Source organism: Musca vetustissima, unplaced genomic scaffold, assembly GCF_032173495.1.
Source record: "Musca vetustissima isolate MV318-11 ecotype Yass unplaced genomic scaffold, APGP_CSIRO_Mvet_v1 utg11591, whole genome shotgun sequence".
NCBI lineage: Eukaryota > Metazoa > Arthropoda > Insecta > Diptera > Muscidae > Musca > Musca vetustissima.
Genome location: NW_026873785.1, coordinates 137055 through 154552, shown reverse-complemented (window position 1 = coordinate 154552; position 17498 = coordinate 137055). Strand labels below are relative to the sequence as shown.

General features: G+C 33.9%; 1 protein-coding gene across 1 annotated transcript; it reads right to left on the bottom strand.

The window, feature by feature from the left end:
* Window positions 1-4139: 4139 nt before the first annotated feature.
* LOC133328070 (uncharacterized) lies at window positions 4140-16836 on the bottom strand. The gene is given in 10 exon segments (XM_061536621.1): window positions 4140-4615; window positions 5284-5542; window positions 5596-5852; window positions 5921-6064; window positions 6133-6377; window positions 6434-6591; window positions 13469-13603; window positions 13917-14008; window positions 16297-16491; window positions 16691-16836. Coding segments are annotated over 10 exon segments (2103 nt in total). The 5' UTR covers window positions 16833-16836.
* Window positions 16837-17498: the final 662 nt, after the last annotated feature.

Sequence of the window (17498 nt, the reverse complement as noted above, 5' to 3'; positions counted from 1 at the left end):
CAAGATGAGGCCATAAAAGCAATTAATCGGCTCAAGAACAATAAAGCAGCAGGAGCCGATGGGTTACCAGCCGAACTATTCAAGACTGATGGCCAGTTGCTGGTCAGCTGCATGCACCAGTTGATTAGTACAATTTGGCTAGAGGAATGCATGCCCAATAATTGGAACCTCATCATCCTGTGTTCCGTGCACAAAAAGTAGACAAGACGATATGTGCCAACTATAGAGGAATAGGTCTCCTTCCCATCGCATACAAAGTGCTATCCAGTGTGCTGTGTGAACGACTGAAGCCAATGGTCAATGACATCATTGGACCATATCAATGCTGCTTCAGACCTGGCAAATCCACCATTGGCCAGATTTTCACTCTAAAAATCACTCCAAATCCTGGAAAAGACCCACGAAAAACACATCGACACATACCACCTATTTGTCGACTATAAAGCTGCATTCGACAGCCCTATCCGTTCAGAGGTGTTTAAAGCCATGTCTACGTTCGGCATTCCTACAAAATTAATACGGCTATGCAGGATAGCTTTAAGTGGCACAAGGTCAGCAGTTAAAGTAGGAAAGGACCTATCGGAGCCCTTCAATACCGAACGAGTATTCAGACAAGGTGACAGTTTGTCGTGTGATCTTTTTAACATCCTGCTGGAAAAGGTCATACGAGACGCAAAGGTGAACAGAATTTGCACTCTGTACACCAAACAACACATTTTACTCGCCTACGCCGATGACATCGACATAATGGGTCGAACATTGCGAGCGGTAACATCCACCTTTGAACAAATTGAAGAGGAGTCTCCCAAAGTGGGTCTGGCAGTAAACGGCGAGAAGACCAAGCTGATGGTAATAACAGCAAGACGTCCAGTAGACTCGGACAAACTGTGGAACTTGAGAACTACAGCTTCGAGGCAGTGAAAGACTTTATATACCTTGGTACCGCCATAAATAAAACGAATAATATCAGTTTCGAAATTCGGTGAAGGATTGTGATGGCCAACCGATGCTACTATGGTCTAAGTAAGCAGTTTAGAAACAAGGCCACCTCCCGCCAGACCAAACTCACACTCTACAAGACGCTGATACTACCCGTGCTATTATATGGATCTGAAGCATGGTTACTTGCGTAAGCAAATAAGGCAGCTCTTGGGGTGTTTGAAAGAAAAATTCTCTGAAAGATCTACGGGCCGATTTGCGTCGACGGTGAATATCGGCATCGAATGAACCATGAGCTTTACAATTTATACGCGGACATCGACATAGTCAGTCGTATTGAGCTGCAGCGACTACGGTGGATAGGCCATGTTGTGCGAATGAATGAGAATGCCCCAGCTCAAAAGGCATATAAAAGCGAGGCATATAAAAACGATATTTTTGAAAAGGATCCATACAAGGCGTGGATTTTTTAAAGAATATTTTTGAAAAGGATCCATACAAGGCGTGGATTTTTTAAAGAATATTTTTGAAAAGGATCCATACAAGGCGTGGATTTTTTGAAGAATATTTTTGAAAAGGATCCATACAAGGCGTGGATTTTTTAAAGAATATTTTTGAAAAGGATCATTCAACAAGGCGTGGATTTTTTAAAGAATATTTTTGAAAAGGATCATCCAACAAGGCGTGGATTTTTTAAAGAATATTTTTGAAAAGGATCAACAGAAGGCGTGGATTTTTAAAGGAATGTTATTGAAAAGGACTAACACAAGGCACGGATTTTTTAAAGAATATTTTTGAAAAGGATCCATACAAGGCGTGGATTTTTTAAAGAATATTTTTGAAAAGGATCCATACAAGGCGTGGATTTTTTAAAGAATATTTTTGAAAAGGATCCATACAAGGCGTGGATTTTTTAAAGAATATTTTTGAAAAGGATCCATACAAGGCGTGGATTTTTTAAAGAATATTTTTGAAAAGGATCCATACAAGGCGTGGATTTTTTAAAGAATATTTTTGAAAAGGATCCATACAAGGCGTGGATTTTTTAAAGAATATTTTTGAAAAGGATCCATACAAGGCGTGGATTTTTTAAAGAATATTTTTGAAAAGGATCCATACAAGGCGTGGATTTTTTAAAGAATATTTTTGAAAAGGATCCATACAAGGCGTGGATTTTTTAAAGAATATTTTTGAAAAGGATCCATACAAGGCGTGGATTTTTTAAAGAATATTTTTGAAAAGGATCCATACAAGGCGTGGATTTTTTAAAGAATATTTTTGAAAAGGATCCATACAAGGCGTGGATTTTTTAAAGAATATTTTTGAAAAGGATCCATACAAGGCGTGGATTTTTTAAAGAATATTTTTGAAAAGGATCCATACAAGGCGTGGATTTTTTAAAGAATATTTTTGAAAAGGATCCATACAAGGCGTGGATTTTTTAAAGAATATTTTTGAAAAGGATCCATACAAGGCGTGGATTTTTTAAAGAATATTTTTGAAAAGGATCCATACAAGGCGTGGATTTTTTAAAGAATATTTTTGAAAAGGATCCATACAAGGCGTGGATTTTTTAAAGAATATTTTTGAAAAGGATCCATACAAGGCGTGGATTTTTTAAAGAATATTTTTGAAAAGGATCCATACAAGGCGTGGATTTTTTAAAGAATATTTTTGAAAAGGATCCATACAAGGCGTGGATTTTTTAAAGAATATTTTTGAAAAGGATCCATACAAGGCGTGGATTTTTTAAAGAATATTTTTGAAAAGGATCCATACAAGGCGTGGATTTTTTAAAGAATATTTTTGAAAAGGATCCATACAAGGCGTGGATTTTTTAAAGAATATTTTTGAAAAGGATCCATACAAGGCGTGGATTTTTTAAAGAATATTTTTGAAAAGGATCCATACAAGGCGTGGATTTTTTAAAGAATATTTTTGAAAAGGATCCATACAAGGCGTGGATTTTTTAAAGAATATTTTTGAAAAGGATCCATACAAGGCGTGGATTTTTTAAAGAATATTTTTGAAAAGGATCCATACAAGGCGTGGATTTTTTAAAGAATATTTTTGAAAAGGATCCACACAAGGCGTGGATTTTTTTAAAGAATATTTCTGAAAAGGATCCATACAAGGCGTGGATTTTTTAAAGAATATTTTTGAAAAGGATCCATACAAGGCGTGGATTTTTTAAAGAATATTTTTGAAAAGGATCCATACAAGGCGTGGATTTTTTAAAGAATATTTTTGAAAAGGATCCATACAAGGCGTGGATTTTTTAAAGAATATTTTTGAAAAGGATCCATACAAGGCGTGGATTTTTTAAAGAATATTTTTGAAAAGGATCCATACAAGGCGTGGATTTTTTAAAGAATATTTTTGAAAAGGATCCATACAAGGCGTGGATTTTTTAAAGAATATTTTTGAAAAGGATCCATACAAGGCGTGGATTTTTTAAAGAATATTTTTGAAAAGGATCCATACAAGGCGTGGATTTTTTAAAGAATATTTTTGAAAAGGATCCATACAAGGCGTGGATTTTTTAAAGAATATTTTTGAAAAGGATCCATACAAGGCGTGGATTTTTTAAAGAATATTTTTGAAAAGGATCCATACAAGGCGTGGATTTTTTAAAGAATATTTTTGAAAAGGATCCATACAATGCGTGGATTTTTTAAAGAATATTTTTGAAAAGGATCCATACAATGCGTGGATTTTTTAAAGAATATTTTATAAAACCCATTATAAAATAGTATACTAAATTTGAATTTTTCGCTTTTATTTATTTGAAAACATAATACTTTCGTGTTGTTGTTTTTATTTGAATTATTTGACAACTTTACATCTTAACATCTTAAATACTAAGTAAAGCCCGTATAAAGTCTCCATCCATAGTTTATAAAATAGTATTCTTTTTTAGAAAAACAAAAATTATCAGAATTATAAATTGCTCCTTTAAATTGATTGCTGTAATAATTTTGAAAACAAAAATAATATTTTTTAATAATATTTCGTTATCTAAATTTCAATAGCCTTTTTAAATTGACTATATAAAAATAGTTTTTTTCAATTTTTTTGTATTTTAGCAAAAATCTCATATCATTCCATGCTATAGCATCAGGCATCTTAGTAACAAGTAGAAAAGCATCAAATATTTTTGTTTTCATTTGAATTTCTAACTAGCAGTTGGTAGCTCCGCATCATTCAGTCCAATCTCCATTAGGATCACCATCCTCATCGCCTTCCTCGAAATCACGAATATTAAAGTCCTCATTAAATAAATCTTCACCCTCCGAGGACTCTGAATGTCATCTGGGTGCATTAATGTGTGTGGGTATTGTAATGAAACCCTTTGGGGGTCTTGGCATACGTATTGTTGTTGTTGTTCCTGCGGTTCCAGATGCTGATGCCGCGGAGACATTGGGTAATAGTTGTTCATTTAACGATCCACTGCCATCCTGACTGAGACAATCACAACAAATATTATCACAACGTATTAACATGATGAGCCCAGCTACAATCCAGAAAACAATTGCCGGCCAGGCATATTGAGCACACGAAGCGAACAGTATACAGCCAATAAATATGGCTGAACAACAAATGACGGGACTGACATTCACCACACTGCCTGTGTATTTAGGTATCAGCGGCATCATGAGACTAATTATGAAGACACCTGGAAAGAAAAAACATAATATCATAATTTTTTAAAGAAAAAATTTTAGGGACCCGTAAAAGGCGTGGATTTTTTAAAGAATATTTTTTCAGGGTCCCATACAAGGCGTGGATTTTTTAAAGAATATTTTTTTCAGGGTTCCATACAAGGCGTGGATTTTTTAAAGAATATTTTTTTCAGGGTCCCATACAAGGCGTGGATTTTTTAAGGAATATTTTTTCAGGACCCATACAAGACGTGGATTTTTTAAAGAATATTTTTTCAGGGACCATAAAGGAGTTGATTTTTATCAAAGTGTGGATTTTTCAAGGACCATAAAGGAGTGGATTTTTACCAAAGTGTTGATTTTTCAAGGACCATAAAGGCGCGGGTTTTTACCAAAGTGTTGATTTTTCAAGGACCATAAAGGCGCGGATTTTTATCAAAGTGTGGATTTTTCAAGGACCATAAAGGCGCGGATTTTTATCAAAGTGTGGATTTTTCAAGGACCATAAAGGCGCGGATTTTTATCAAAGTGTGGATTTTTCAAGGCGCGGATTTGTATCAAAGTATGGATTTTTCAAGGACTATCAAGGCGTGGAATTTTCACGGGCTATATAAGCGCGGATTTTTAAAAAAATATTTTTTTAAAGACTATAAAGAAAATAAAGTTTATCTCGTTTACTCACCTATAGATCCCGTCAATGCCGCCGGTGCCCAATGCATAAAAATACCCGCCAAACTCAAAGCAATACCCAAAAACACAACCACAATGGCGAATATGGTAACACGCCACGACGAAACTGTGGGTATTCGAGCCGTCCTATCTAATGGACCGGCTGTGGCCACCTTGACCTTTTGACGATATTCATCAACGATGGCATCAATATCCGTAGAAGTATCCGAGTCGCTATTATCAAACTTGTCAGGATATTCAAAATCCGAAGGCTAAAAATCCAATAAAGTTAATATTTTTAGGATAGGAAATCCATATAACCTACCGGAGGTTCTCCATCTGATAGTATTGTGGACTCCACATCTTTTGTTTCTCTCTGAGGGCATGGTGATGTGGGCTCACCCAGTAGTAGCCATTCCTTTTCTACTTCCTGTTTATTTTTTGATTTAGCTTTGGGTTTTTTATTTGGAGCCTGTTTGCCAACACTCAGATTCCATAGGCTGCGCTTGAGGCGTGTGGATGATGAGCTATGGGTAATTGGTTCCGTGTTCAAGCGGCTATACGATAATGAAGAATCTGTGTCTAGAATAGAAATAAAAATTTTCTAGATGTTTTCCTATTTCAATAATAAATACATTTTGCGGACTTACTACACTGTAATATAAATTTCGGACGGAATGGCGTATAGAGCAAATAGAAAGCTCGGAAGAAAACGGCACACAAATGACTGGCGGCCAGCATATAGGAGAGATTTTGCAAAGGGCAAGCAAATGCCAGCATAGCACAAAGACTTCCTATTCTCAAAGGAGGAAAAAATAATTTCAGGTTAGAAATATATTTTAATATTTAGTTTTTCTCTTACCCGCTATAAAAACCGCCAATACTGGATTACCACTTTCCGAACTTTCATACGATATCTGCTTCGTTAAGATTCTCCATTCGGATGTTGCAAAACGCACTATAATGCGATATAATTCCGGAAATAATTCCAAAAAGGCACCGGTTACTGTTAACATTAGCATACAGGCAGCTGCGGGTACTAATTTATGGAAATTATTTTCATCTAATATATGAAATAATGGGACGGCTGCATATTCCTCTATGGGTCTGAGGAGAAAAAGGAGTGTTTTTATGAAATTATTTTTTTTTGAAGTCCAACTTACTTGTAATGTAATATTGTGGTTAAACAACCGGAAGCCAATAGCAGTGATATTGTCACAAACAATATCATAAATAATCCGGTAAATCGTTTCCATCCGGTTTTTGGGCTTGGACATTCCACTGGGAAGGAAAACGTCAATAAGGCAGTGGCGGTAAGTAACTGAATAGGTTGGAGAAACAAATTAATTTTAATAATATTTTTCATTTATTGAAGATTAGAAAAAGTTCTATAAACTAACGTGAACAGATAAAAGCCATCTTATTTTGATGGGGTATTAGGGCTTTGAATTTTAAGAATTTTACTTGAGAAACTTCATGGAATTTAAGATTTTATTTTGAGGCCTCGATCTTTAAGAATTTATTCTGAGAAGAAGCTCCTTGCGTGAAGTTTTAAATATTTTGTTCTGAGAGTCTACTAGAGAAGAAATTTGGGATTCTGTGGTAGATTTTTAATTTACAATATATTCACAATAAATTATCTTAAGGCATTTCAAGTATCTTAAGCGTGAACATCTAAAATTCTTGGAGGCACTATTCGGGTCTTTGTCAGGGATTTCGAAATAATTTATGTTTAGGTATTTTTGAAGAACTTGTTTCGAGGGACTATTAGAGTCTTAAGTGTGAATTTTGAGGGGCCTATCAAAGCATTGTGTGCGTAACTTTAAATAGTTAATTTGGAGGGACTGTAGAGGTTCTATCAGCCTCCACCATAACGTGGAGTGTACATTAAATGTGTTATTCTGTTTCCAACATCTCGAAATATTCAACGGTGACCCCAGAAAGTATATATATTCTTGATCAGAATATAGAATTTAATATTCGATTTATGCTTGTTCGACATCACTGTACAAATCGCAATATTTCAGATAAAGCTCTGATATTTTGCACAAGCCTAGGTAGTACTCCTAGGATGTTTGATATTGCAAATGGGATATCTCGGTTTTGGTGTTGACCATATATAACAGTACCCCCCATAATTCGGTATTTTGTGGATTTTTGACACTTTTTTCAACTAAATTGTTTGTAATTCGGTATTTATATCCAACCCAACTATGTTGTCAGGGTATAATAGTTTTGTGCAGCCCCAAGAGTTTGTAACGCCAGGATATATTGCGCATCAAATGCCTTTAACACAACGGTCATATACTCGATTCTTCTGTTGATGAAAAAGTTTCCATCAATTGAAAATATTCTGTCCATTATCATTTGTAAACACCATACAGGCCACAATTATGGACCAATATGCACGAAATTGGTACCATTGTTTTCGGTAATGATCCGTTAATATTTATGGTGGTGAAATCGACAAAAACTATTTAATGCTCCACCCAAATACATTTCTAACCAGTGAGCGGAGCAGTATAGTCGGACGGGGCCGACCAAACGATACCCTACACAACTACCACGGAAACCGAACTTTCTGCTTATGTTTAGCATTGAAATATTTAATTCTATATTTATTTAAAAATATATATTTCCATTGAATACAAATTTTGTAATTTTTCACAAAAAGTCAGGAAAATCCCGCTAAATATTGACCGAACTTTTTCAAAACAGGCATACTTTTTCTTGATATAATCCGCAAGGCATATACTTATACGCAAAAAGTGATTATTATTATATATGTCAATTTTTGCGGCCTCTTCGGGAAAATCAGACAAAAATAAAATTTTTTCTGAAATTTCTTATATACAATCTTTTCCAAAAATAAATATGATGACATTATTTTTTCAGAACCAAAAACAAATATTTTTCCTCAATATCTTGTTTTGTTGTCGCTTTGATTTAGAAACCGCTACACGGACTTGTGTGATTTTGATATAATTTGATTCATCATGGTGTTTAGATTATGTATATATTTTTAAATTATTTTTAGGTGTGTGTATGTCATTAATATATTGAAAATATTCATGTAATCTGCTATATATTTTTTATTTTCCTCATATTTCGCGAATATGTGCAACTTTATCGTGATTATTATAATATATTCATATTCTTATTTTACGGAGGAAGTATATATCAACAAATTTTGGTCAATATAATAAACGGCGTAATTTTAAAAATTTTTTTCTCCCATGCCCAAAATTAAAACCTTAGATAACTTTTGCGCGCATCAACCAAAAATTTGATCGCGAACGGTTTCGGAGTCAGAACATTTTTCTCTATATGTGTACCAAAAATCATTGATGTGCCACAAAAACAAAAAAGCTGATTTTTTGAAAATGGAATATTAAAAAATTGGCAATATTGCCCATATATATATATATATATATATATATATTTTTTTTTGGTCCGATTTAAGGTAAATGGTAAACCAAAGTCCCTAAATATCTTTCGATTTGCACGAAATTTTGCACAGCCTAATGATGCAGATCAAGAATGATGTTAAGTTTCCTGAAAATCGGTTCAGATTTTGATATAGCTCCCATATATATTTTCGTCTGATTTAATGTAATTGGTGTACCAAAGTTCCTATATATCTTTCAATTTCGATTAAATTTGGCATAGCGTATCTAATTTAGTCTAGAATGACGTGTGCTAAGTTTCGTGAATATCGGCTCAGATTTAGATATATCTCCTATATATATTTTCTTCCGATTTAATGTAAATGGTGCACCAAAGTCAATATATATCTTTCGATTTGCATGAAATTTGGTGAAGCGTCCTAAATTGAGTCTCCCCAGAAATATAAAATTGTGTTCAATATTTATGAAAATCCAGTATCAGGCGATTTAATGTCCAGCTCCTATATATATATATATATATCTTTACCAAGCCTAGATTTTATGTAAATGGTGCACCAAAGTCCCTCTCTCCTCTGGATTTTCACAAAAAGGGAAATATATAGGTTTGGAAAAATATTAATTTAAAAACTTCATGCATTGCCATTGAAATAATATTCGTTTTCGTTTTAACCCTTTCATTTTACTACGATTTCCTGTTATTTTTCGGTTTGCAAAATATGTTCTAAAGGAAGCCAAAATTTTGTTCTTGTGTGTTATCTACGTTCAAAATATAATTATTTATTGTTGTATACATATATTGAATAACGTTGTAATCCATTTTCCCCGGTAGACGAAGTTTTGGAAATTTTCGTGTTTTGTGGCTTAATTATATTTGTCACGAATGTGTTCGCTTGCGGAAACAGGTCTGACATTCGGTTGAATGGTTAATGTCTATTTAAATGTTTTAGTCTGCAAATACTTGTGTATATGTAAATTATTCGTGGTGTAGCGACTCTTTAATATTAAAGTTTTACTATTTTTCTGAGAAAGTGAGAGGTTTTAATCATAAAAATTATTTCAGAATGAAACAAACAATATTTCCCGCAGTTTTGGTAGCTACCACTTTTGTAGCTATTTTTGGACATTTGAAGTAAAGAAATACGTCATTACTAAAAACGGAACGATATACGTTTCTACTACACATTGAATGCTTAAAATATACAACAAAAACAAAATAGGAAAATTCCTTATCACATCGCAATTATGAAAATTTTTGAAACAAGTTAGTTTTGTAAAGCATAAAGCTCATACACGATACTCATGAAGTACTAAGAATTATGCTTTGGTAGCCCAAAATGTCGAAGATATCTCAGGTTTTCCCATTCCTTGTTCTTCCACAAATGTCATCACAACGTATTTTGGACAAAGACTAAGGGCCTAGAGCTTATAAAGTTCAGTAAACACAAAAACCTCAAGGTGAACGTCAATCTACAACGTCGTGTCTTTGATGATTGTGTTCTTAAAATTTTTACAAATTATGTTGAGGCTCCATCGGGAAATTACCTTGATTAATGAAGCCTATTTCAACCTCTGTGTCTAGTTCAACAAGCCAAATTGCCTAATATGGGACTAGAAACCCAAGCCTCGCATTCTGCAATATATGAATGTATGGTCTTCTTTATGGTACGTCAGAGTCAGAGGACCGTATTTTTTACTGGGGTTGGGCCAATATATACGAATAATGGATTTTTTCTCTTAAAAGTGGATTAATTTTTGTTGGTCAGAGTTTTATTGGTGTAGCCAAAAAGACGGCGCTCAGACACAAGTAGAGAGAGAGGAAACCAGTGTGCGGAAAAATATATCGGACTAGGCCGACTATAATACCCTACACAACTATTCCAAGCCTTTTTATTCCAAGCCTTGGTAACATTACGCAGGATTTTCACTCAATTGACCGATTAGAAATTAACAAATCCTAATAGCCTCTTTCCAGAATCGCGTTTTTCCGGAGAAAAAATTTACTCTATACAATTCAAACTTTGTTATCTTATACAAAAAGTTTCGGTTAATTTGACCCGCTTAATAAAGACAGTTATACGAATTAGTTGGTCAAATCGCCTGACCTGTGTAAAATTTGTGATGATCGAATTATAATTGTGGCCTAGACTAGAAAAATAGACAGAAGTAAAGTTTTCTGTTCATTTCATCCGCTAAATATCATCTGATGATCATCGAAAATTATAGTTGTTGTCTTGACCATAAGCGGAACCTTAAGCAGTATTTCTTAGCCATCAGCGCTACATTTCCACCCTCTAATGTGGTAATGGTAATACTAAATCATATCGGAATACGTAGATCACCTTTAATATTTACGTATAAGGGCAACCACTCCTCTTCAATATACTGTCAACTTTTCTGTTCTATGTTTTTAAGGTGTAAATATATTCCCCATAGATGACAAACTTTTCACGCAAAAGTCAGGGTCCATTTGACCCGCTAAATATTGACGGATCTTTATCAATACAGTCACGGTTATTCTTTAGCCTGATTCCCTTCCTCGTGTAAAATTTCGTGATGTTCGGGTCATAATTGTGATCTCTAGGGCGACAAAAAATTAAGTTTTTGGTCTATTTTAAATAAATATTGAATTTCAACGGATCATTATCTAAAACAATAGAGGTCTTATTTGGTCCGAACCCATCCTACATGCCAGGGACGTACGCAGGGGGCGGCCCGGGGGGCCCAGACCCTTCCCGAAATGAATTTTTTCACCGTAAATTTATGTTTGCAAGAGCGAATTTTTTCATTTTGTACTACCGGGCCCCCACCCAAAAGAAAACCTGTGTACGTTGATGCTACATGCAATATTTCGTGACGATTGTTCCATAACTGTGGTCTGTCGAGTGTTAACGAATTATAATAGACAGACGGACGGACTCACATGTCTAGATCGACTCAGCTAGTTGACATATGAGGATCGGTATACTAAAAGGACAAAGTTATAATATTCTGACCACATAGTTGTGTGGGGTATAGAAACCATAGCTTTATAGTTCTCTACAAAATATGCTTTAAAAATACTTAATAATTCGTAATGCTTCCAATATACTTTAAAATCCACAATAGCAAAAAAATGTTTTTTAAAAATCCACATTTACAGCCTTCGTAATTTTTCCAAAAACTATATTTTAAAAAATCAACACTTTATCCATGTAAATACTCAATAAAAAATCCTTGATAATAGCCTTCGCAATTCTTATTTCCTTCCAATAATGTCCTTTAAATGTTTATACTAATAGTCTTCGTAATTCTACCAAAAATATCCCTTTAATAATCCACACCTAAAGCCTTTGTAGCTCTTCCAAAAATATCCTTTAAAAATCCACGCTTGTAACCTTCGCAATTCTTCAAAATTTCTCATCTAAAAATACACACCTTTTGCCTTTGTAATTCTCTTTTGAAGATTATTCTCCTAGAAATTATCTTCAAAAATCCACGCTTGTAGCCTTCGTAATTCTTCCAGAAATATCCATTAAAAATCGAAATCCTTCCAAAAATATCCTTTAAAAATCCATCGCAGTTCTTCCAAAAATATCATTTAAAAGCCCCTCAGATATCCTTCACAATTCTTCTCAAATTATTGTTTAAAAATTCACCTAAATATCCTTTGCAATTCCCCAAAATCCTTTGTTAATCCACACTTATTGCCATCGTAATTCTTTCAAAAATTTCCATTAAAAATTCACTCTTATAGGTCCCGTAAGTGTTTCAAAAATATCCTTTAACCGTCCACGCTTGAGCCTTAAAAATATCCTTTAAAATCTGCATAAAAATATCCTTTAAAATCTGCCTAAAAATATCTTTTAAAATCCAGGCTTATAGCTATTTGATAATTCGGCTCAAATATCCTTTAAAAATTGAAGGCTTTATATAGCTAATTTAAAAAAAAAATATATTATTCAACATCCACGCTTATAGCTTTTGTAATTCTGCCTAATTTTTCTTCCAATCTTCCAAAAATATCCTTTAAAATCCACTCCTATAAATGTGATAATTATTAACGTATATCCTATTGAGGTCCATATTTATAGCCTTGATAATCCCTCAAAAATATCCTTCTATATTAAATCCTTTATCCATTAAAATTCATCAAAAATTATCGTTTAAAAATTCAATTTTTAATATTGGCATTTCTCCAAAATATATCCTAGGCTTATATATTTCGTATTTCTTCGAAAAATATCAATTTAAAATCGACGCTTTTTTTTGATAATTTTTCACTTATTGAGCTTTTAAATCCCTCTGAAAATATTTTTTGAAAAAAAAATCACGCCTATAGCCTTCATTATTGCTGTCCTTTGAAAAATCCTTTATTGGCGTTTTATCCCATTTCTCCCTAAAATATCCAAAAATCCTCGCTCAATTAAAAATACGTTTTAATTATTTTTGATCTGAAAAGTCCTTTTGAAATTTGTCCACGATTATTGTTTATTTTTAAAAATTTCCATATATAAAACTTAGTATTTCCCATTCACACCAATTATGTGTACAATCTCTGAATTACCACATATGCTATTTTTTCCGGCAACAACAACTACAACAACATTATTTACACAAAAGAATTCAAATAAATAAAAAACTAAAAGAAAAGATTTCCAAGTGTCCTTTCGTCAACTGCAAGTGAATAGTGCTGTTTCTTTGCGTAAACACTTCACTTGCACTATGGCGAGCACATGAGAAGTTCTCGCTGCCTGCTTATTTATTTAGAAAACACACACACACATACAGCAACAAAAACAATATAATACATACACTTTTGAAACCACTCGGCTGCAATAGAGTCTCATGCCAAGCGATAGCATCGCCATTCCACCAGCCAACGGCACTTAAAATGGCATTTAAACCGAACATGGCCAATGCCATTATAAAACTGAATGCCTTTGAATGCTATAAAAAACACGAGGAGAGAGAAAAGGAGAAGGGAGAAGACAGTACGTGAGATTAAGTAGAATAAAAGAAAATAATATATAGAGAAAAAAATAGATGTATTAAAAATTCATTCACCTAATAAATAAAATATATTATGAAAATTCACAAAAAGCGCCATCACCAACCATGGAGATCAAATTGTTGGCCACTAGGGGGCCTTTTCTATTTAGTTTATCTACACCCGTTGGGGGTAAACTACGGTCTCCATGATTACTGCAGTAACTAATAAAAGTATGCCGAGACGAAAAAGAAGCAGTAAAGTAATACATACCTCTAGGCCTAACATAAACATGCCGGTCACAAGAAATACCACAGCTACTCCCAAGACATCTGGCCAGGGTTCGTTGGCTGGTGAATTACGGCCTAAAAGTATGCAAAGAAAAATAAAAATTTATGTAAGTAAGTCGAATGAATGTTTAGTGGGTTACAAAGATTTCAATAAACCCTACACCATTATATATACCCCAAATAAAAAATATTCTTAAATTTAAAAAAAAATATTCTTTAAAAATCCACGCCTTGTCTAAGGTCTTAAAAAAATATTCTTTAAAAATTCACGCCTAGTCTAAGGTCTTAAAAAATATTCTTTAAAAAGCCACGCCTTGTCTAAGGTCTTAAAAAAATATTCTTTAAAAATCCACGCCTTGTCTAAGGTCTTAAAAAAATATTCTTTAAAAATTCACGCCTTGTCTAAGGTCTTAAAAAAATATTCTTTAAAAATTCACGCCTAGTCTAAGGTCTTAAAAAATATTCTTTAAAAAGCCACGCCTTGTCTAAGGTCTTTAAAAAATATTCTTTAAAAATCCACGCCTTGTCTAAGGTCTTAAAAAAAGTATTCTTTAAAAAATCCAAGCCTTGTCTAAGGTCTTAAAAAAATATTCTTTAAAAATCCACACCTTGTCTCAGGTCTTAAAAAAATATTCTTTAAAAATCCACGCCTTGTCTATGGTCTTAAAAAAATATTCTTTAAAAAATCCACGCCTTGTCTAAGGTCTTAAAAAATATTCTTTAAAAATCCACGCCTTGTCTAAGGTCTTAAAAAAATATTCTTTAAAAATCCACGCCTTGTCTAAGGTCTTAAAAAAATATTCTTTAAAAATCCACGCCTTGTCTAAGGTCTTAAAAAAATATTCTTTAAAAATCCACACCTTGTCTCAGGTCTTAAAAAAATATTCTTTAAAAATCCACACCTTGTCTCAGGTCTTAAAAAAATATTCTTTAAAAAATCCACGCCTTGTCTAAGGTCTTAAAAAATATTCTTTAAAAAATCCACGCCTTGTCTAAGGTCTTAAAAAATATTCTTTAAAAAATCCACGCCTTGTCTAAGGTCTTAAAAAATATTCTTTAAAAATCCACGCCTTGTCTAAGGTCTTGAAAAAATATTCTTTAAAAAACCACGCCTTGTCTAAGGTCTTGAAAAAATATTCTCTAAAAAACCACGCCTTGTGTAAGGTCTTAAAAAAATATTCTCTAAAAAACCACGCCTTGTCTAAGGTCTTAAAGAATATTCTTTAAAAATCCACGCCTTGTCTAAGGTCTTAAAAAAATATTCTTTAAAAAATCAACGCCTTGTCTATGGTCTTAAAAAATATTCTTTTAAAAATCCACGCCTTGTCTATGGTCTTAAAAAAATATTCTTAAAAAAATCCACGCCTGTTGTAGGTCCCTGAAAAAATATTCTTTAAAAAATCCACGCCTGTTGTAGGTCTCTGAAAAAATATTCTTTAAAAAATCCACGCTATGTATGGATGCTTGAAAAAATATTCTTTAAAAAATCCACACCTTGTGTAGGTCCCTGAAAAAATATTCTTTAAAAAATCCACACCTTGTGTAGGTCCCTGAAAAAATATTCTTTAAAAAATCCACGCCTTGTGTAGGTCCCTGAAATTATATTCTTTAAAAAATCCACGCCTTGTGTAGGTCCCTGAAATAATATTCTTAAAAAAATCACGCCTTGTGTAGGTCCCTGAAAAAACTATTCTTTAAAAAATCCACGCCTTGTGAAGGTCCCTGAAAAAATATTCTTAAAAAAACACGCTTTTTGTAGGTCCCTGAAAAAATATTCTTTAAAAAATCCACGCCTGTTGTAGGTCCCTGAAAAAATATTCTTTAAAAAATACACGCCAAGGATGGGTACTTGAAAAATTATTCTTTAATAAATCCGCGCCTTGTGTGAATCCTTGAAAAATATTCTTTAAAATATTCGCGCCTTGTGTGAATCCTTGAAAAAGTATTCTTTAAAAAATCCGCGCCTTGTTGGGTCGTTTTCAAAAATATTCTTTAAAACATCTACGTCTTTTGTGGGTCCTTTTCAAAAATATTCTTTAAAAAATCCACGCCTTGTGTGTATCCTTTTCAAAAATATTCTTAAAAAAAATCACGCCTTGTATGGATCCCTTTCAAAAATATTCTTTAAAAAATCCACGCCTTGTGTGGATCCTATAAAAAAATATTCCGTCCTTTACCTCTGATGGTCATTGAAAAAATATTCCCTCCATTTGTCCTTTGTCCATTGTCCTTCTCAAATATTCAGACACGGTGTAGGGTACATTATTGCCTTTAATTCCTTTGAATATTTTTGGGGCATCATCTCCCTACTTATCTCCTACTTAAATGCATATGTGTGTTTGTATGTGTTTTTTTGTACTTACCCAAAATCATAATACGTGCCAAACCACCAGTCATGGCATCCAAACACATGCTCAGCGTTCGCGTCAGTGCCCCACAGGCACACAACACCGACAACATTTCCATCCATGTGGCCAGAAAAAGGCAACCGAAGTCAAATTTATTACTGGCCCGTATATAAGGCATTTGTAGGGATCTCAGACTTGTTTTGCAGCGTGCTGGAGGCGTTTTAGAAAAATTGGAAGAGAGTGAAAAACAAACCATAATAATTTAAGTATGTGTAATCGCGCAGTGGTTACAAAAAATTCATGTAAACATTAAGTAATTGAGGTGGTTTTTCTTTTTTGGTATGGGAGTGTGGGAGATGGGTGGGTAGGTAGGTTAGCAGACATGACTAGATTTTTTTTGGATATTTACCCGCCAAAGCTGCATACATTGTAGCGGCCATGGTGGCCAAAACCACACATGGTGCTGTCGTTTCATTGTAGGCAATCAAATAGACTAAAACGGCAGAACCCAATGTCAGACGAGCACCATTGCCATTTGAGAATGAGTCCATAAGAAAACTAGAAGAAGAAGGAAAGAACAAAATGTAACACACTATAAATTTATTTTCTTGTTTATGTATCAATAAAAATGGAACCGAAAAAATGCTTAGTCATTTTTGTGTAAGAGGACATGAAAAAATTCTCCCAAAAACTAATGGCAGAACTATGATATCATCAAAGAATAATCAGATATTGGAGAAAAAAGGCTAACACAATAATTCATAATAAAGACTCTTTACGGAAAATCGGTCTTTATTTGCGATCTGATGGTCAGGAGATCTAAATAGTCGTGCAGAATGGCAGGGAGTCTTTAAAGAAGAGCTGCATTTCGAGAGTCTTCATAGGCGAATTGAAGCCAGGAGAATTTTTCTAAAAGAGCAGAAGTTCAGGGAATCGTTGTAGACGAGCTGAAACTTAGGAATCCTCAAGGGGCCCCTAAAGGCGAGATGGACCTTTGGAAGTCGTGGTAGGGAAGCTTAATTTAAGAAAGTCTTTTTAGGCTGAATGGTGTCATTATAGACTTGCTTAAACTCAGAGAGTATTTATTGGAGAGCTGTAAACTGAATATCAGGGAGCCTTTATAGGGAGTGTTTATAGGGGAGATGAGGCCTTTATAAGGGAGATGAATCTGTATGGACGTGCTGAAGCTCAGGGAGTCTTTATAGGCGAGCTGAAGC